Here is a 21,027-nt window from a genome sequence, read left to right on the forward strand (position 1 = left end):
CCCATCTGATAAGGGTTTAATATCAAAGACATATATGACACTGGTAGAACTTTATAAGAATAAAATAGCCAAGCCCATCAAAAAATGGGGAGAAGAAATGAAACTTCCTCAATAAAATGCAAATGTGCTAAAGACATATGAAAAAGTGCTCTACATTACTAATCACAGAGGTGCAAATCAAAACAATAATGAGATATCATCACACACCACAGAGACTGACATACATCAAAAAGAACAAGAACAACCAGTGCTTATTCACAATAGCCAGAATCTCAAAACAGCCCAAGTGCCTGAGAATGGACGACTGGTTAAAGAAACTTTGGTACATCTACACAGTGGAATACTATGCAGCTGTTAGGAGAGATGAAGTCATGAAATTTGCTTATAAGTGGATGGACATGTAGAGTATCATGCTAAGTGAAATCAATCAGAAAGAGAGGGACAGACAGAATGACTGCATTCATTTGTGGAATAGAAAATAACAGTATGAGACTGCCACCCAAGAACAGTAGACACAAGGGCCAGGAATATTGTCCCATTTAGTTAGAAGCCTGTCTCATGAGCTGGGGAGAAGGCAGCTGGAATAGAGACAGGATCACTAAGACAATGATGGTTGGAAGAATCGTTCAGGATGGGAGATGTGTGCTGAAAGTAGATAAAGGCTCCAACGCAATAGCCTCTCAGTATCTGTATTGCAAACTATAATGCCCAAAAGTAGAGAGAGTATGGGGGAAATTGTCTGCCATGGAGGCAGGGGAAGGGTTGGAAGGGGGAGTATACTGGGGACATTGATGGTGGTGCACTAGTGGGGAGATGGGTGTTTGATCATTATATGATTGAAACTCAAACATGAAAGCTTGTTAACTATCTCACGGTCATTCAATTTAAAAAAAAAAAAAGAACCACCAGTGCTGGCGTAGATGCAGGGAAAAAAGGACTCTCCTTCATTGTTGGCAGGAATGCCAACTGGTCCAGCCTTTTTGGAAAATAATATGGATATTCCTCAGGAAACTAGAAATTGAGCTTCTATACAACCCAGCAATACCACTTTTAGAAATAGACTCTAGGGGCCCAAAGTGATCATTTCCAACTATCACTGTCACTATCATAGTGGTCACAGTATAGAAAAGCCATCAGCACTTAGGTGTTCATTTCAGCAGTATTCACTATAGCCAGAATTTGGAAACAACTTGAATGCCCAAGAACAGATGACTGGATAAAGAAACTATGGTACAGCTACACAATGGAATACTACACAGCCATCAGGAAAAATGAAGTTATGAAATTTGCTTATAATTGGATGAATATGTTGAGTATCGAGTGAAAATGAGTCAGGGAGTGGGGCAGACAGACCACACTAATTTACGGAATATTTTAAAAACATAGTAGGAGACTAATACCCAAGGAAAGTAGAAACATTGGCTAAAAGGACTGGTCCTTCGTTGGAGATAACCTTTTAGTGTTTGTATTGCAAAACATATTAGCCCAAAAAGAAGAAGAGAGAGAGAAGGAAAGTGTCTGCCATAGAGGCAGACTGGGGGGTAGGGGGCGGAGGAGAGTATGGGGGTGGCTGGAGGGAAACTGGGAACATCGATGGTGGGAAATGTACACTGGTGAAGGACAGGTGTTGGAATATCGTGTGACTGAAATCCAGTCATGAACAACTTTGTAACTATCTCATGGTGATTCGATAAAAATAAATAAAATGTGAAAAGAATAGAAGGAGATGCAGTAACTATAATGTGTTTTGCTATTGTATCATTTTGAACAAGTTTTTTATTCTTCCACCTAAAAAATTTTGTCTCTTTTTTGCATACTTGGGAACAATTGATGAAGATGCGATGAACTAATTTTTAGAATAATAAAATAGCAAATGTTCAAGATATTTGAAAAAATGTGTTGAGATTTTATGATACATTTTGCAGTAATGTTCTTTAAACCTGTAAGTAGCTGGTTCATAATTTGGGCCAGACCCAGCATTGCTCAAGGCTTACTCCTGCCTCTTCACTCAGAGATCATTCCTGGGTGGCTCAGTAGACCAAATGGAGTTCCAGGGAGCGAACCCAGGTCATCTGCTTGCAAGGCAATAATAGCCCTACCTCCTTACTTTCTCTCCAGCCTCACACTAGAAGGCATATTTTTTCTTTTTTAAATTACAAAGTAGTTTTTGTTCTTTGAAGAACCTCTCAAAGTCATGAGATTTCTACCCTTAAAATAATAGCAGTTCCCCAAAAAATCAAAATTTGATGTGGGCTTAATCTCTATGTGCTGTTGCTCTTGGGAGTAGTCATTTTCATTCTATACGTTTAGGAAATGGCAATTAAATTTTTTATTATTTTAATTTTTATTATGCTCTTGGCATTTTTTTGTGCTTCTTAAAATAATTATATCTTACTTACCTCCCCACTACCCATTTTTTTCCTAGGACAGAAAGGGGGGAAAAGACCTGGGAAAAGGTATACCTGCCAGTATTAGCAAGAGCTTGAAAAAAAGGAACCTGTCAAATTCAACGGATTGAAGCTTTTCAGCATAAGAGTTGTAGTTACTGACCAGGTGAGAATTGAGAATGTATTTTACTGGTTCTTTCAGGGTCTAAAAAGTATGTGAAAATACATGATTTTAAATATACAAACTAAAATTGTGTAATAGGTAGCCAGATTTAAGGTCAGTATGAAAAAGTCATTTAGATAACTGTCATTTTGTCACTTACTTATAAACTTTTTTTTAAAATGTGATTTAGAAATTTATCAGTTGAGTTCATTTTTAAATTTAATATATTGAACCAAATTATTTTATTTTAAGTGTTTTTGTTTGTTAAATATTTTTTCTTGTTTGCTGAGACATCAAATTTTGCTAAAACACAAGTTTGACCTGCCAGATTCTCTTTCCCTCTGTTCCCCACTTCGCTCATGTATATTCACAGCATCTGGAGTCTGTGTAAAGTCATCAGAAACAACACGGGGAGAACAGATAAACTGAACACAGCTGGGAATTGACTTTGGCCTGGCATATATATATATATATATATATATATATATATATATATATATATATGTCTAAGTATATGTGGGGTTTGTTTTTTCCAGTTTTTTGAATTTGTAAGTTTGAAATGGTTTAAAGATTTTTTTTTCCCTTTGATAACATGTTCTAGCAGGACATCTTTAGTATTTTAAAATCCACAGATTTTTTTTTTTTTTTTTTGGCAGGGGTGGGTATAGTCTTCAAAAATTGTATTGAGGACTGGGGATATCACTAGGGGCTGGAGACCTTGATTTTTATAAGGAGCTCCAGGTTTCATCCCTTGGCACCATGTGGCCCAAACAGACTTCTCTCCCCCAATAAAAAGTAAGTTATTGAATGCCATATTTGAATTGAGAAATTAAAGTGAGAAGTTGATGGGGATTTTATTTAAAGATGTTGCTAATAGGGGATAAGTAAATATTTATAAAATTGAAATTTTGTCTGGACAAAATTTGATTTTAGTTATATAGAATTCAAAAAGGGCAGAACTAATCTATGTTGGAATTCTTCCTTTATAGGGTGATGGAGATTAAGAGGGAATGAGGGGTGTTTTTATTTGCTAGTAATGTTTCTTCATTGTAATGTGGGAGTTTTCACTTGTAGAAAATTCCATGGCTGTATCACTTGTGCACTTCCCTGTATGTAGACTTGAGTCAAGTTTGTGATAATTGCATTTTTATATATCCATGAGATTAAATTGATAGTAGAATTTTTCGCATATAATTAGTAAGAAAAAGATCATCAGTACATCATTGAGTTTTAGTTTGTATAGCAGTTCTAACTAGTAAGCAACATCGGTGAAAGACTGATTTGTTAACATTTAATTCAAAATATAATTTGTAGTTATACTTTTGCTAAAGCATTAACTTAGGAACAGTTTAAGGCATAGCAGTTTACAAGTAGAAAAATTCCTTCATGATATTTAATGATAGCAATATTTTTATAATTGGGTTATTCATCACTGCAATTTGAAGTCTATTAGCATACTATCTCTTTACTTGAATTCTTCCAAATTTTCTGAGGTTATCAGATTGTCTTGTTTTTCCAGATATTAATAAAAAAGGAAAAAAACAGTAGGGCCAGAGAGATAGTACGAGTAAAGTGTTTGCTTTATATGTGGCTGACCCTAGTTTGATCCCTAGCACTACACTTGATCCCTGTGTTCTCCAGTAGTGATCCCTGAGCCTTGGGCACAGCTGGCCTGGCTTGACAAACCAAAAAATCAAATAAAATAATTTAAAAAGCCAAATTAAATTCATACTTCAAAGTTAACTTTCTTTATACTGATTAATTATAAAGTTATAATTGAGAACAGCAACTGAATTTCTCTCCTGAAAGAGATGTGTATCTTCACAACATTTGAAAAAGAACAAAATATCTGTGTAGGTTCTAGAACACTATCTTAATGCATTTAATATTTACTTTATAATATTTCTTTTAGTATAATGAGTTCGTTTTCAGAAAGCCTTTGATGCTAATTCAGAGATCCATAATCTGCTCACAATGTCTTTCACATGTAGTTTTGATGATAACTGACAAGCTGTAAGTTAATTAGCACAGAACTTACTAATGAGGATGTTAAAATTTAATTTAAAAGTGAGGATTTTATTTGTACACTCAGGACAAATGGAAGGAAATTCAATCATACATATGATAAGCATTTCGGGCACTTTCTCCTCATTCAGGTACTTTATTAGATAACAATAAGAAAATATAATTAACTTAATGATAGCAAAGTTTTGAAAGTATGCTAAGATTGCTTGTCTTTAAAACTGGGGATAACCCAAAACCAAAGCTGTAAAATAAGGTCTGTTAATTAGCATGGAAGACAGCTTCTTGAATTAATATGTGGTGTTAATTAACAGGAAGTCTGATGTTGTGTTGTAATTACCACCAATATTTTTGACATACTGAGTGACTGAAGGTGAATTATATAGATAGCAATTGAGTAAACACTTTTGTGCTTAGGAACATTTTTCTTTGTTCCTGTTTTTTTTTTTTTAGAAAAATGGACAGACTTCTTAGACTTGGAGGAGGTATGCCTGGATTGGGCCAGGTTAGTATATAACTCTCAGTATTTCTTTGTATGTAAACTATAAGCCTTTTTTTTAAAGACATCTGAAGAGAAAGAAATCGCTCCAAGAAAATGAACCTCATAGATAAAACTTCTGGTAAGGAGGCTTATTGCTGGTTGCTGATTTGTAGCACTGACATGTATGGAATATTTTCTGCTTGTCTATTTTCCTCTTAGTGAAAACTTTCTCTTTGATTTAAAATTCGGTAATACATGAGATTATAAAACTTATCTTTCATGAAAAAAACACAAAATATCATATATCTGGACTTACAGTGTTGACTTTACAATGGAAACGGGGAAATAGCCATCACATACTCTTGGCAAGATCATGAAACTGACCCATAGAGTATTTACCCAGTCTTAGCATCAGTAATTTCTTTTAGTAATTATGATGTATGGATAAGTCAATGAGTAATACATCCTTCTGCTTCAAATTTGGTATGTATACACATATATATTTACTTTCTAAATTTAAGTGAGCCTCGGGTTATCATATAGTTGGTTCAATGCTATTGGACAGATGGCCTCTCTAGATTTTTCTCAGTATGTTCTTTCCGCTTTCAGCTAAAAAAGACTTTTTTTTTCCTCCTTTGAGTTTTGCACTTATTATTTTCCAGTCCTTTATTCAAAAAAGGCATGATTATTGTGTTTTTCTTAAGTCTTTTATGTAATGCATTGTTTTGTGATCAAAGTTTGGGGATATATTTGTAACTTACCTTAAAAACTCCTTTAGTTTTCAGTTTTCCCTCATTTTATGTCACTGTCAAGGACTTTGTCTTTCTTCATTCCAAGCAGAGACACAGTTTTGAGACTTCAAAAAATTTTTAGTATTCTGAAGGCCCTTTCATAAATGAAGGCTATGATAATTTACGACTAAAGATTCCATTTAGAAAATTGGGATCATTCAGTGATTTAAATTGGTTAAAGTCTTCGTTTTTTGTTTTTGAGGTCTCACCTGCTTATGCTTGGGGCTTACTCCTGATTGCACAGAGATCATTCTTGATGGTACTTGGGGGACCATATACAGTTGCCAGGATTTGAACCAGGTTGCAGCTACCATGGCTGCATGCTAACCAGATGCTTTATCTTTTATACTGTCTCTCCAGCCCCAGCATTTGTTAGTTTTGATCTTTATTACTTTTGCCCATTCTTTTCATTTCTTTTTCTTTTCCTGTTTGGTGGGGTGAGGAGTCATACCTGGCATTGTCAGGGCTATTCCTTAGTCAGTGCTTGGTATGGCTTCTATTGGTGCTAGGGTATCATGTAATGCCAAGGATCTAACCTGGGCTTCCTCCCTGCAAATCATGTGTTCCAGCCTTTCTTCAGTGGTCTTTATTTTTGTATTATTTCTATAATTCATTCCTTGGGGAGAACGAACTCATATACCTGACTCTGTGCTTTGGTGTGGTCCCTGGCTCAATTTAGGGAACTATATATGGTCCTGGGGATTTGAACTAGGGCTGGCTGCATGCAAGGCAAGCACCTTATCTCCTGTAGTATTTCTAGCAGCTTATAATTCATTCTTTCAAAAGGCCTAAAACATCTCTGAACTAGACCCTTTTGTAGTTCTTTCCTTACTTTCAAAAACTTTTCAGATAACAGATAACTAATTTTCCCAATTCTGAAATTAGAACTACCAGTTTATGCAAGTAATCAGAAATAAGCTGCAGTGGTTGGTAGCCACTGCAAATTTACCTGCAAATTATACTTAAATATCTTGCTGTGGTAGTATTTTGAAGGGAAGTTACATTAAATTTAAATACTGAACAACTTTCCATAAACATTGGATACAATATTATGTTTATATTGGGAATCCATGCTAAAAAGTCACTAGACATAAATATAATAGTTTGGAGACTGGAGCGATAGTCCAGCAGGCAGAGTATTGGTCTTGTATGCAGCCAATTTCAATTTTTATTTATTTTTTTAATTCTGGCACCCTATTTAGTGCCCTTAGGCCCACCAGGAGTAATCCCTGAATACTACCCAGGTATGGCCAAGAGCCAAAAAAAACAAAAAACAAAAACCAAAAAACAAAAAAACCAGTCTAATGGCAGCTGTGGATCAATGCATTAAAATGAAAACTTTTTGGTCCAATAGCCTGTCCTTAGTTTTCTGATCACTTAATCAGCCTGTGTCTTCAGTTTGTAGTTAATTGAACTTAGAAATACTATGCTTGAGAATCTGACATACCCTGTATTGATTAATAAAAACAAAAGTTTCAAAAGTATGTTTCCTTTTTTTGTGCTGTTGTCAAATTTTAGGTGTTCAAGGATTAAATTTTTTCTCTAAAATGGTTACTCTTCTTTTTGACTGTAACAAGCATGCAGTGTTACTTCTCTAACATGAAATAATGTGTTATTTCTGAATAAGCAAATATAATAATATTGTTTTGTTTGGAGGCATCTCCAGCAGTGCTCTAGAATCCTGAGGGCTACTCTCAGAGATACTGAGTTTCAATGCTTGGGTCCAGTGGTGTCTGAGAGCCACTGGTACCGTGTAATATCAGGGATTAAACTCAGTTTTTGTGCATTGCAATGCATGTTCCAGCTTTTAAATATTATGTACTTTTCCTTGGCCTAGAATATAACTTACTTTTGATATTTTAGGGATATTGTTTCTATTTAATAAGAGCTTAAAATCTTTGAATTGATAATACTCTTCATTAGATAATAACATAGCCGCCAGTAAAAGTGAAAAAGGAGACACATTGTTTTATCCCACAGAAAAATCTGTGGGAAATATTTCTATCTTATTTAAAGGTAGAATTTCTTTTATATAAGGCTAGACAACTTGTTGGTACCTTATTTATTTGTTTGTTTGTTTGTTTATTGGGATGAGCTAGAGCAATAGCATAGCAGGTAAGGCGTTTGCCTTGCATGAGGCTGATCCGGGTTCCGGGTTTGATTCCTCTTCCCCTCTTGGAGAGCCTAGAAGTCACGAGAGTATTCTGCTTGCATGGCAAAGTCTGGCAAGCTCCCCGTGACGTATTCGATATGCCAAAAACAGTAACAGCAAGTCTTACAATGGAGACATTGCTGGTGACCACTCAAGCAGATCGATGAACAGATGACAGTGGTCCTCTGAGGCTGTATCTTCTGGCTCTTGGCTCAGAAGTGACTGGGGGTGACTGGTGGTACCACATGTACTGTCAGGGATCTGAACAGGGGTTGGCAAGATATAGGCAGCCCCTTAGCCCAGGTACTATATTTTTGGCCTCACTGATACATCTTTTCAAACAAAAATCAGATGAGCAGAATAGGGTTCTTCATCTTTTCTAAGAACTACTTTTCTGAATGAAAGTGGCATTTATTTTCCAGGACTAATTCTCTTTCTCTTATTCTTCTATTGCTCCACATACCCTTTTCTTTAATTAGGAAGATAGTTAAATTTCCTGCGTTCAGTATACAACAAAACTTCATTGCATCTTACCATTAAACCTTTTTTCTATTCTACGATTTCAGAGGTAGTTCATATTTATATATTCAATTTTTCCATCTTCATTTACTCTTAATATCTGTATTTTTTTTTGAAAATTTTATTTATTTATTTTTGATTTTTGGGTCACACCCAGCAATGCGCAAGGGTTACTCCTGGCTCATGCACTAAGGAATTACTCCTGGCGGTGCGTGGTGGGCCACATGGGATGCTGGGAATCGAACCCCGGTTGGCTGCATGCAAGGCAAATGCCCTACCTGCTGTGCTATCACTCCAGCCCCTCTATTATTTTTTTAATGCTTGACACTTAAATACCATGATTTTCAAAGTTGTTCATAACTCAGTTTCAAACATTCAGTGTTCCAACAACACCAGTGTGACCATCCCTCCACCTTCCCTTTGCCAGTATTTCCAGTTTCTCATGCACCTCCCAGCACTCCCCTCTTAGTAAGCACAAAATAACATATTCTATATTATACGACAGAATGGCAAGTGGAATTATCCAAAAAATAGATAAATAAAAGAATTTGTGATACTTGTTCTGACTCACAGTGGTATTACTAAAGACATTGAAGATTTACTGAGCTTATTGATGCTGGTTTAGTCTTTTGTGTTTTTTTCACTCACTAATGTTAATGGGCTTATATGTAACTTTCCCATCAAATTTGCTGTGTTCCTATTAGGCTGTCAGTACTGTGAAATTTGGAAGTTTCTGCATTCCAGGAGCTATGGAGCTGAGACAATTCAGTGTCATGGCTTCTCTTTGAGATTTGTTATATAGTACTGTGGAGCTGGGCCTTTCATATGCCAGAGGATATCAAACTGTGGGTGGGGGCAGTTAGGCCTTTCAACAGGGTGGGGAATCCGCCTAACCCTCTTCTGACCCTTCTCTGTTATTATACTGGAATTGTTAACACTTGTCACATCTACTGTTATCTTTTAACAGGACTTCAGTATTCCATGTTTTTCGCTCTGTGTCTTGACTTAGCATCCAGTAACTTTATTGTGGTATTATGTCCCCCTCTGAATTCTTCATTACAGTATCCAGTTTTTTTAATTAAGGGTTTTAAAATTTTTTTTACATATTTCTGTGTTAAAATTTGAACTCTGCGCTGAAATTATTAAGCTTGTTTATACTGCTGCATTGTAATTTACCAGTGGTTTAAAGCAAAAACAAATGTTTTGTTAAAACTTAAAATGTATAAACTGATAATTTTAAATTTCAACTGTTTTTTAATTTACTTTGCTAACAGTTTACAAAAATGAAATTACCAGAAGATGTGAGATGATAACTGCTGCTTGACTATTTTTTTCATAGCTATTTCAACCTTAGTCTTGACAACTAAACCCAAGGAGTGGACATAGCCAAAGCATAGTCTCCAGTGTCTAATAAATGTTTTAGTTTAAATCTCTCAGTCTTTTTTTAGATGTAGAAACGGTCAAGGTTAAGTTTAAAAGTAGGTGAAATTTAAGTAAACTGTGTCATTTGTTGTCCTGTATTTTAATTTGTTAAGCAGGTGCTTTGAATTTATGTCAGTTGTTATGCTAAGTACTGAATATACCAAGGTAGACACGAATGTTGCAACTTAACCTAGGACCCTTATTATTTAGCAATTAATGTTTTAATGTTTCAGACACAGAGTGGCACCTATACAAATGAGTGAATACTGTTATATTGTGATTTTTTAGTATAGTGAATATAGAATTTATTTTTACAGAAACAGGGAAATAAGACTGAATTGAAGGTATAATGCTCAGTTTTGGAATAAAGGCATATTTAGCAACGCTGAAGAATACCAGTGTGAAGAGAATTGAGAAAAGCTGACATTGCAATTTGGAGTATGTCGTGAAAGGCATTGAATACTATAGTCAGTTTTTTAACTGTGAAGGTGTTCTATGTATGTATGTGTGTGTGTGTTTGTGTGTATTTGTATATATGTGTGTGTTTGTGTGTATATGTATATATGTATACGTATATACATATACACACAAACACACACACACATTTGTTTTAGCATGTTCTTACAGGATTGTGAGATAATTCAACCTGATTTTAGAAGGCTATTCTAATGGTTACAAATCAGATGGGAGGAAGAAGAGATTGAAGATCATCTTATGTGAAATATTTCTGACTTTTATTCATCTCAAATTTTTCTTATTTTTAAAGTTAGTTTGACAGTGATTTTGCTTGATTCGTAGAATGTGAGTTGGGGGTTAACAGGTTCCGTGTAGGTGGAAGCTTTATGAGTCAGTGTAATTTGTCTGTCCTCAGAATTGAGGAACCTGAGAGTGAACACAAAGCTGTTTTAAGCTTTGTCCTGGAGTGAAAATGACATGTGACCTATATGTTTTAAAATAAAATCAGAAATACTCAGATTTTTGTGTGAACTACTCGATATTTTGGTCTTCAGTTTTTTAAAGAAACACAGCTTAGATCAAAGTAGCCACAAAAATTGACCTGTATTGCCTTTAGGTTGTCAGTTTTTCTTTCTTAGACCTCAGTAATTTCCAGATGCAAAAAAACAAGGGCAGGTACTGTAGGTGAATTGTGTAGTGTTTTGAAAATATTGAGATGTACGCTGCTACATTTGAAAGATTGTTTCAAGTGATTATAAATAGGTTCATGAATTGAATATGATCTTTATGACTTACAATTTCCCAAATTACATATGCACAAAGTTTATGTGTGTAAGAATGTGCGTGCGCACGCACACACACACACATACACACACACATACATATACATTAACTCTTTTTTTCCCCTTTTATTTATTTCAAATACCCATCCCACCAGTGCCCATTTCCCACCACCATGGATCCCAGTATCCCTCCCACCCCCCATTCCCCCATCCCACCCTGCCTCTGTGGCAGGGCATTCCCCTCTGTTCTCTTTCTCCTTTTGGGTGTTGTGGTTTGCAAAAGAATTAAGCCTAATTTTCAGGGAGAAATGTTGGATGATTTACTTTCCATTGATCACTTTGTATATAAGGTTTGGAAAAAATGTCCTGGTACCCGCATGGCAGAGCTATGCTTGTAGAAGCTCTTGGACCACCTACCCCATCTGGGACCTCCCGGTGATATTGGCTCTGTTCGGGACCTGGAGCATTCTCTGGGAGCTGTGGGGCCCTCCAGCCAGTTTTCTTCTTTGTTGCTGTGTGCTGTAAGATGGCGCTGGGGGGTGGGTTGTGGGCGTGACTTCCGGAATCAGAGGTTGCTTGGGAGCCGGGGCGACCCCATTGCAGTTTGAAAAAAATGTCCTGGTACCCACATATACATTAACTCTTAATGACCACTTTTTTCAGCTTTTTGTTATGGACCTTGGAGTAGAAATGATCTTTCAATAAATTATGTTAGGTTTGGGGCTCATGTTTTTAAGGTTTGTATTTTGTTTTTTAGGGGATGTGGAGCCATACCCTGTGATGCTCAGGGGTTTTCCCTGTCCCTGCACTCAGGAATTACTCCTACTGGTGCTTGAGAAACCACATAGGAGAACAGGGATTGAACCTGGCTTGGCCTCATTCAAGGCAAGCACCAAACGCCATACTGTCTCTCTAGCTTCCCATTTTTTTTTTTTGAGGGGGCCACACTCTGCAGTTCTTAAGGCTTATTCTTGGTTCTGTACTTAGGGATCACGTAATGTTTTTATGTTTTGTTTTTATTCTGTCTTGTTTGGGGAGCCAGACCTGGCAGTTCCCAGGGCTTCTGGTGTAGTGCTCAGGGATCACTCCTGGCGATGCTCAGGGGATCATATCCACTGGGAATAAAACTTGGGTTGGTTGAGTGCAAGGCAAAGCCTTAACCCCTATACTATCTTTAAGCCAGTTATTAAAGATTTAACATAGGAATAAGATTTAACATAGGAATAAGAAAGATGACTGATATAAATGAAGCAATACTGTATTTCAGTATGTAATTGCTACAACCTATTTTTAAGTATTACCTGCACAGCTTTAAAAAGCTTAACATAATGATCACACCCCACTTTGGGGGGAGGGTAAAAGATTTGGCATAAAATCTGATGCCAAATGGTGAAATGTGATATTAATATTTTCTTGGTTGAGGGTTTTTTTTTGTTTGTTTGTTTGTTTGTTTGTTTGTTTTTTGGTGGTGGTAGCGATTTGGGTCACACATGCTGGTGCTCAGGGCCATCTACTGTGCTGCCTGGCACAGTGTTTGGGGATTGCTCCATGGGAGTGCTAGAGAATCATGAACAGAGCTGGAGATCAAACTGGGGTAAGCAACTTCACTGCTTTACTCTCTCTCTCTCTCTCCCATCCCCTTGGGTAAATTCTTAGTATTATATGCCAGTTCTCTCCAATTAATCATAAATTCAATGAAGTTCTACTAAAAATACCAACCAGAATATTCATGGAATTAGAAAACTTTCTAAAATTCATATAGGAGAAAATAACAAAGGAATTCTTAAAAAGGAAAAAGAAAGTTGTTATGCCAAATATCAAAATATATTAACACTATGGTTCAATTAGTGTTATGTTGGTATAGAGATAGGTAGATTAGTATAATTAAATAAAAAGCCTAGAAATAGATTCTGCTATATATGAAATTTGTGGGACAAAGAAATCTGTTTATTAAATAATCTGAAGCCAGTGGCTTTCTTTATAGAGGGAAACTTAATAATTAAATTTCTTTAATGATACAGCTGGTAGGGCACTTGCCTTGCACGCAGCCAGCCTGGGTTTGATCTCCGGCATCCCATATGGTCCCCCAAGCCCACCAGTAGTGATTCCTTACTGTAGACCCAGGAGTAACCCCTGAGCACCACTGGGTGTGGGGGCCCCCCAAATAAATACTAGATAAATTTCTTTGTCCTTTTCTATTAAAATACATCTTTATACATATAGTACATATGTATGCACACATATATGTATATATCATATATATGATAACATATCATATATATAATATCATATATCATATGAATTGAAGACCTAACTGAAAATAAAGTATTTATATCTTGAAAGACTTTATAAGAGACAACCCATTAGGATGTCTCTTATAAAAAAAAAACATAAAATAAGGCTGGAGTGATAGCACAGCGGTAGGGCATTCGCCTTACAAGCGGCCAACATGGCCGACCCGAGTTCGATTCCTCCGCCCCTCTCGGAGAGCCCGGCAAGCTACCGAGAGTATTCGATATGCCAGACACAGTAACAACAAAGTCTCCAATGGAGACGTTACTGGGCCCGCTCGAGCAAATCGATGATCAACGGGAGGGCCTTTACTTTTACTTTACTAAAGGAAGTGTTGTTGAGAACAAAGAAATTAGAATCCTGTGTAGGAATGTAAAATTGAATGTCTTGTATGGAAAAGAGTATGGTGATTTTTCCAAAAATTAAACGCAGTTCCGTATCTTGGAAATAATAAGCTTCTGTGATTCAGCTATTTCATTTATTTCCTTAGTATATCATAAGACATGCTTCAGACTAGCTAACATAAGAGGTGGGGGGAAGGGGAAGTACGGTGGGTGGGAGGGAGAGGACGAGATCAAGATCAAGCTTATTAAAAGCATGTTCTTTCTAGTTGTAATTGTAGATAGTACTCCTGAATTGATATAAAACTCTGATAAATGTGGTGCTTCTGAGAGTTCTCAAGTGTATTCTTGAGTATTCTCAAAATCCTAATGGACGCTCAGTTATTCTGTGTAATTTTGTGTGCGCATTCTAGTTGAGACTGGCCTTTCAGTGGGAAAGGTCTGTGACACTTGTAAATGTTAAATTTCTATTTTGGTATGAAATTACCATAAATGACTTTGTGTCAGTTCTTTAGAACATAAGGGGAGTAGTGATATATTTTCTATTACGGTCAAATTATGTTCCAAGATTAATCACATTCTAATGAAATCGTCAAACTTATGAGGAAAAATAACAGCTTAATTTTTAGATCAAAAGTCAAGACCTTGATTGCTCTGTGATGTCTAAAATTTTTTTTGGTAGAGAGGACATATGGCATGAGAGGCTAGAGAAGATTCCTCTTGTACAGTTCAGGAAACCACAGTACTGCAGTATAATCTCAGTAGTCTATATGTATGGAATACTGTGATCACAGAAATCCAATCTATGTCTATTGCTTCCTCAACATTCTGTTACATACTTGATTTACAGGATGTATTTATTTAGCACATCTAGTACATTGATCTTCTGGTTTCCTTTCTTAAACTTGAGTAACATAACTTTCACTTTTTTGTTCATATTAATCATTTGGGCAGTTCTCTTAAGTAGCTTACTCACAAAACCTGTTCAGATGGGATTAGTGTTTTCTACCATGATATATTCAGGGGATTCTTTATGGTGTATTATCTGGATTGAGTGCTCTCCTCCGCTGGGCAGCTTCCCAGTGCTGTCTTTCAGATTGTTGCCAGTGATTTCACAGGCTCATCTCTCCAACAGACTGAATACTGTGTCAGGCATTATTGGGGGTTCTTAGAGATAATAAAGGGTATATTGATGATGATGAGAACTATACCTTTTTTCTTATTCATTATATGTATATTCTTTTTTTTTTTTTAACTTGGTTACATTCTTGTATATGGTAACTGTTAATTTCTTCTCTCATCCTCGGTGTTATAAACACCAAAGACAAGTAATCAGAAGCAGAATGTTTTATCAAAAGGAAGAAGAATGACAAAACTTAGGTTTGGAAAAATATCACTTTCTGTTTTATATTCTGTTGTTAAATTAATTATGAAATTAATTTTATTACCTAGTAGAATGCATTTTTAAAACCTATGTAGCTATATCACAATGGAAGAGGAGTTTGATTTTACATTAGTCGATACATTTTTTCCTTCCAGTATGCAGGTTCTGGTCCTATACACATTTCCTGATAGTGACTTTTGGTTTGGGGGCCACACACAGCAGTGCTCAGTGACTTCTCCTGGCTCTGCACTCAGGAATCACTCCTGGAAGGCTCAGGGGACCATACGGGATATGCCAGGGATTGAACCTGGGGTGACCACATCCAAGGCAAGAGGCCTACCCATTTGTACTGTCTCTTTGGTCCATAATGACTATTGACTGAGTGAGCTCTTTGAATGTATTATAGCTCGGTGTTTCTCTAAGACTCTTCATTGGAGCTTTCAACTTGTTCCAAAGACTGCAGCTTCATAGGGAGATAGTGAAATTCTGAATAAAAGATGTCATTGTCACCACTAGATTCTGGGATCAACAGCAAATATGTGTATCCATGTTTTAACAGTTATATTAGGATTTTTTTTTGTTGAATTTGAACATACAGAGTGGAGAGCTTGTGAGAACTGAATTGACTCATGCTGCATTCTTCCCATGTTTTAATGTGTTTTATTTTACAAGTTTAATCTCATTTAATATTCACAACACTTCATAGAAGTGGTGAGATGATTGAGCGAGATGATTATTTTCGATTTAAGATGTAGAATTAACAGAAAGTAGAGGTAGAGTTGAAACATGTACCTTTCTATATTTTTAATCCAGTTTTATTGATTTACCAATTTTATTGACTTAAAATAATAAAATTTTGAGAGTCCATTTCCACAGATTGACATGTGTGTAAACTTTATTGCCTTTTCATGCCATCACTGTGAATATGCCCCTTCCACTCACTTTCATGCCCTCTTTCTCTGTTCCTTCTAATATCCACTAAACTTTTTCAGAGGATCTGAGTAATTTTTGTCAGAAACACAAGTCTTTCTGATGAATAAAAACCCATTCTATTTCCAAATTTTCTTCGGTAGATATTGTCAGTAGCTACTTAATGAAGTAAAAGCTTTAATCTTAAAACTTTTATTGTAAAGTATAGATGAAGAGTAAGATGTTTGCTTTAAAATTTTTAGGAAGCCTAAAATATCCCAGAGGGTTTTTTTTTTTTGACATGTAATATTTGGTTCATGTTTTTAAAATAAGAGATGAGTGAATGTTTCAATATTAATAAAGGTATAGGATACCATAGTACAACTTTAGAAAAATATTTACATTATACCTTTTAGTTTATGAGACATTTTTCTTACTATTAATATAAGTATTATTGCCAAATGAGTTTTTTAACTAAAAAATGAAACTTATTTTGAGAAAGAGGATTCTCTTATTAAGCTAATTTGAATGACCAGTCTTCTTGTACCTTGATTTGTAATAATGAAAGAAGAGGTACAGTGAGCTGTTTTATTTGAATAATAGACTTGCCAATTAGCCATCAAGTGCTTCCATCTGTGAAATTGTTGATCAGATGGGTTAGCTGGGATGTTTCCAGACTGGGGCATCATAAATGGCACTTGAAAACTGTCACTTTGATGATGAGGTTTCAAGTATTACACTGCTTGATGCTGTGGAACCTTTTTTTTTCCCCCTTTTGCAGTACCATGTTTTTTTAGAACATACTGATCCCACTTATGAATTCTATGGCATCAAGAGAACTTGGGAGACCTGCCACTGATGTAAAGTTCTGTTTAATCTGCTGCTCTGGCCTGTGCTGAGATTAAACCAGAGTGCTAACAGCTTCTTTCAGAGTTTTCACAGTAATCTTGGTTGGTGATCTGACTGGCACAGGCAGACAGTGCTCATTGCCCGTGGGCCATGGAGCTGGCACACATCAGCAAGTTTCTTTGCACTTTTCCATTAATATAAACTCATTTTCGAGTGTCTTTTTTCCCCTTAAATAAATATAAATTTGTCTAGGCCACATAAGTGTTGAGATTTCTAATGTAGCAGTTGTGTGGAGTACCCATAACAGCTGTCTCATAAATTCTTGGGGATTTAAATTATTTTTTAGTAGTTATTATGTTTAAAACCTGTTTAACTTGGAATTAAAATTTTTTGAAATTATCATAATTTTTACTATCCTGTATTTTCCTTGCATTATTTTACATTTTGTGGAAAATTCTCTTTAGTAAATTGACCTAAAATGTTTGTAGCTGTGAGTAGATGTTGGAGACCATGGATGATTTTTCTATCAGATAGAACTATTCCATACTTTTCTTCATTTCCTACAAACCTAGATTACTAAAATTTGGGCAGACTTTTGCCCACCAGTTTGTGTGTGTGAAGAAATTTATGGCCTTTGCGTTAGAGAGATAGTACAGGGCTTATGACACTAGCCTTTTTGTGTGCCTCACCCCAGTTCAGTCCGTGGCCCAAAATATGTCCTCAGAGCATTGTCAGGATTAATTAACCCCTGAGCACAAAACTAGAAGTTCCTCATTGGTGCTGGGTATGACTCCTTCCCTTCTCTCAGTCTTTCTCTAAGGAAAAAAATATACTTTCTCAAGGAAAAAAAATATACTCACGGTGTTTGCTACTTTATGGACACCCACTTGCCCCTCTCTCCTAACACCCATCTATGACCTGTCCAGATTCACTGTGAATGGCAGTTTGTATTGGGCAGTAGCAAAAGCTACATTCTGGAACCAAACGAGGTCCGTGGTCAGTCAAGATAGAGTGTTTTATGCGTTCTTTATGCCTGTCACATTTAAATGAAACATTTTTTTTTTTAATTGAATCACTGTGAGAGGGGCTGGAGCGATAGCGCAGCGGATAAGGCATTTGCCTTGCATGCAGCCAACATGGCTAACCCAAGTTCAATTCCTCCACCCCTCTCGGAAAGCCCAGCAAGCTACTGAGAGTATCTCACCTGCAGGGCAAAGCCTGGCAAGCTTCCCGTGAAGAATTCGATATGCTAAACACAGTAACAAGTCTCATGGAGATGTTACTGGGCCCTCTCGAGCAAATCGATGAATAACGGGAGGACAGTGACCATGACTGTGACCGCGAGATACACAGTTACAAAGTTAATGATTGGACTTCAGTCATACAATGTTCCAGTAGCTGATCCTTCACCAGTGTACATCTTCCACCACTAATCTCCCTAGTTTCCTTCCTGCCAACACCGCCATTTATCCCCCATCATGCCTCTATGGTAGGCATTTTTCAAACAAAAGACGCTGAACAGTGGCTATTTCAAATATTATCCTTTTGAATATTGCCACTAAATACCTTTTTTAAGGAAAATATTGCTCTCTTCTCAAAATTATAAAAATAAATGTTAATTACTAAATAAAATGAAATTTTTTAAATTACTGTTTTAGTATCCTGAAAATGAGCAAGTATTTATAAAGACTTTTTAAGGATTGTCTTTGTATACCTGAATGTGCAACCAAGAGGATGGTTTGGCATCTGTTCCTACTCATTTTTCATGAACGCTAGTTTTTACAGGTTATAATTATCAGGCTTTATACCCTCCACCAACTGACCATAGTGAGAGAAAGAGTCAACTAAGTTTAATCGTTTGGACTTCCTGTCCAAACTTCCTGTCGTTTGGACTTCCTGTCCACCATGACTTTTATGTTTTTTATGGCTTAGCTCTTTCTTTTGCTCCTAATAAAAATGTTCAGTAAATAGATAACTTTGTTTAACAATACGTTTCCCTTTTGTTCCTTTATTTTTGGTGTGGGGACCCAGCAGTGCTCATGGACTACTCTTACCTTGTACAGGGGTTGCTGCTAGCAGTCCTCAGGGGGTTATTTGGTGCTGGATTGAACAAAGCATGCATTTAGCCTATTAGACTACTATCTCTCTCGCTCGGATTTCTCTTATTTTTATTTTTTTCAACTTTTATTTTTTTAATTTTTATTACTGGAACACCATGAGGTACAGTTGTAGACTTATAACTTTTTCTGTTTGGGTTTCAGTTATACAATGATCGAGTACCCATCCCTCCACCAGTGCCCATTCTCCACCACCACTGATCCCAGTATCCCTCCCACCCCCCATCCCCCCCATCCCACCCTGCCTCTGTGGCAAGGCATTCCCTTTTGTTCTCTCTCTCCTTTTGGGTGCTGAGGTTTGCAAAAGAGGCATTGAGTGGCAATCATGTTTGGTCTATAGTCTTTCAGCATGCATCTCCCATCCTGGGTGGATCCTCCCAACACCCTTTACTTGGTGTTCCCTTCTCTATCTGAGCAGCCTTTTCTCCTAGCATGTGCAGCTGGCCTCCAAGCCATGGAGTAAACCTCCTGGTACTGATCTCGGCTATTCTTGGATGTTAGTCTCCTATTTTGTTACTTTATGTTCCCCAGATGAATGCAGTCTTTCTATATCTGTCCCTCTCTTTCTGACTCATTTCGCTTAGCATGATACATGATGTAATACCACTTGTATGTAAATTTCACAACTTCATCTTTTCTAACAGCTACATAGTACACCATTGTGTAGATGTACCAAAGTTTCTTTAACCAGTCATCTGTTCTCTCTCAGGCACTCAGGTTTTTTCCAGATTCTGGCTATTGTAGGCAGTGCTGCAATGGCAATGAACAAATCAGTGCAGATGTCACTTCGACTATACTTTCTTGCCTCTCTGGGATATATTCCCAGGAGTGGTATTGCTGGGTCAAATGGGAGCTCATTTTCTAATTTTTTGGAGAATCGTTCATACTGTTTACAAAAAGGGCTGAACCAGTCCACATTCCCACCAGCAGTGAAGGAGAGTCCCTTTCTCACCACATCGGCGCCAACACCGGTTGCTTTTGTTCTTTTGGATGTGGGCCATTCTCTGTGGTGTGAGGTGATAGCTCATTGTTTTGATCCGCATTTCCCTGATCATTAATGATATAGAGCATTTTTTCAAGTGCCTTTTTGCCATTCGGATTTCTTTGAGAAAGTTTTTGTTCATTTCATTGCCCCATTTTTTGATGGGGTTTGATGTTTCTTCTTGTGGAGTTCAACCAGTACTTTGTAAATCCTTGATATCAACCCCTTGTCGGATGTGTATTGGGTAAATATCCTTTCCCATTCTGTAGACTGTCTTTTGTCTTTGTATTTTGGTCACTGTTTCTTTTGAGGTGCAGAAGCTTCTTAGTTTAAGATAGTCTCATTTGTCTATCTCTGTTTTCACTTGCTTGGCCAGCAGTGTGACATCTTTGAAGATACCGTTAGCTTCAGTGTCATGGAGTGTTTTGCCAACTTTGTCGTCAGTGCACCTTATGGATTCCAGTCTGATGTTGAGGTCTTTACTCCATTTTGATCTTACTTTTGTACATGGTGTTAGGCAGAAATCTGAGCCCATTTTCTTGCATGTGGTTGTCCAGTTATGCCAGCACCATTTGTTAAACAGGCTTTCCTTTTTCCCCTTCACATTTCTTGCTCCCTTATCAAAGATTAGATGTTCATACATTTGGGGTCGTGTGTAGGGATATTCCTTCATGTTCCATTGGTCTGCGGCTCTGCCCATGTTCCACTACCATGCTATTTTAATTTTTATTGCTTTGTAGTAGAGTTTGAAGTTAAGGAGGTTGATTCCTCCCATTTTCTTTTTCCCAAGAATTGCTTTAGCTATTAATGGGGGCTTATTGTTCCATATGAATTTCAGGAGTGTTTGCTCCATTTCTTTGAAGAATGTCATGGGTATCATTATAGGGATCGCATTGAATTTGTACAATGCTTTGGGGAGTATTTTATTTTGACAATGTTAATTCTCCCGATCCATGAGCAGGTGATATCTTTCCATTT

The 21,027-nt window shown here is 36.8% G+C and overlaps 1 protein-coding gene across 1 annotated transcript in view; it reads left to right on the plus strand.

Annotated features, from left to right (window-relative positions):
* The window catches only part of PSMD14 (proteasome 26S subunit, non-ATPase 14), a 102,615-nt gene that overhangs the window by 8,527 nt on the left and 73,061 nt on the right, over positions 1-21,027 (plus strand). Inside the window, exons 2-3 of the mRNA XM_056110205.1 lie at positions 2,426-2,553; positions 5,026-5,077. Of these exons, the coding sequence (XP_055966180.1) occupies positions 5,030-5,077 (48 nt within the window). The 5' untranslated portion in view covers positions 2,426-2,553; positions 5,026-5,029. The remainder of the gene's footprint in view (positions 1-2,425; positions 2,554-5,025; positions 5,078-21,027) is intronic.

This window comes from Sorex fumeus, unplaced genomic scaffold (assembly GCF_029834395.1).
Source record: "Sorex fumeus unplaced genomic scaffold, SorFum_2.1 ptg000009l, whole genome shotgun sequence".
Lineage (NCBI taxonomy): Eukaryota > Metazoa > Chordata > Mammalia > Eulipotyphla > Soricidae > Sorex > Sorex fumeus.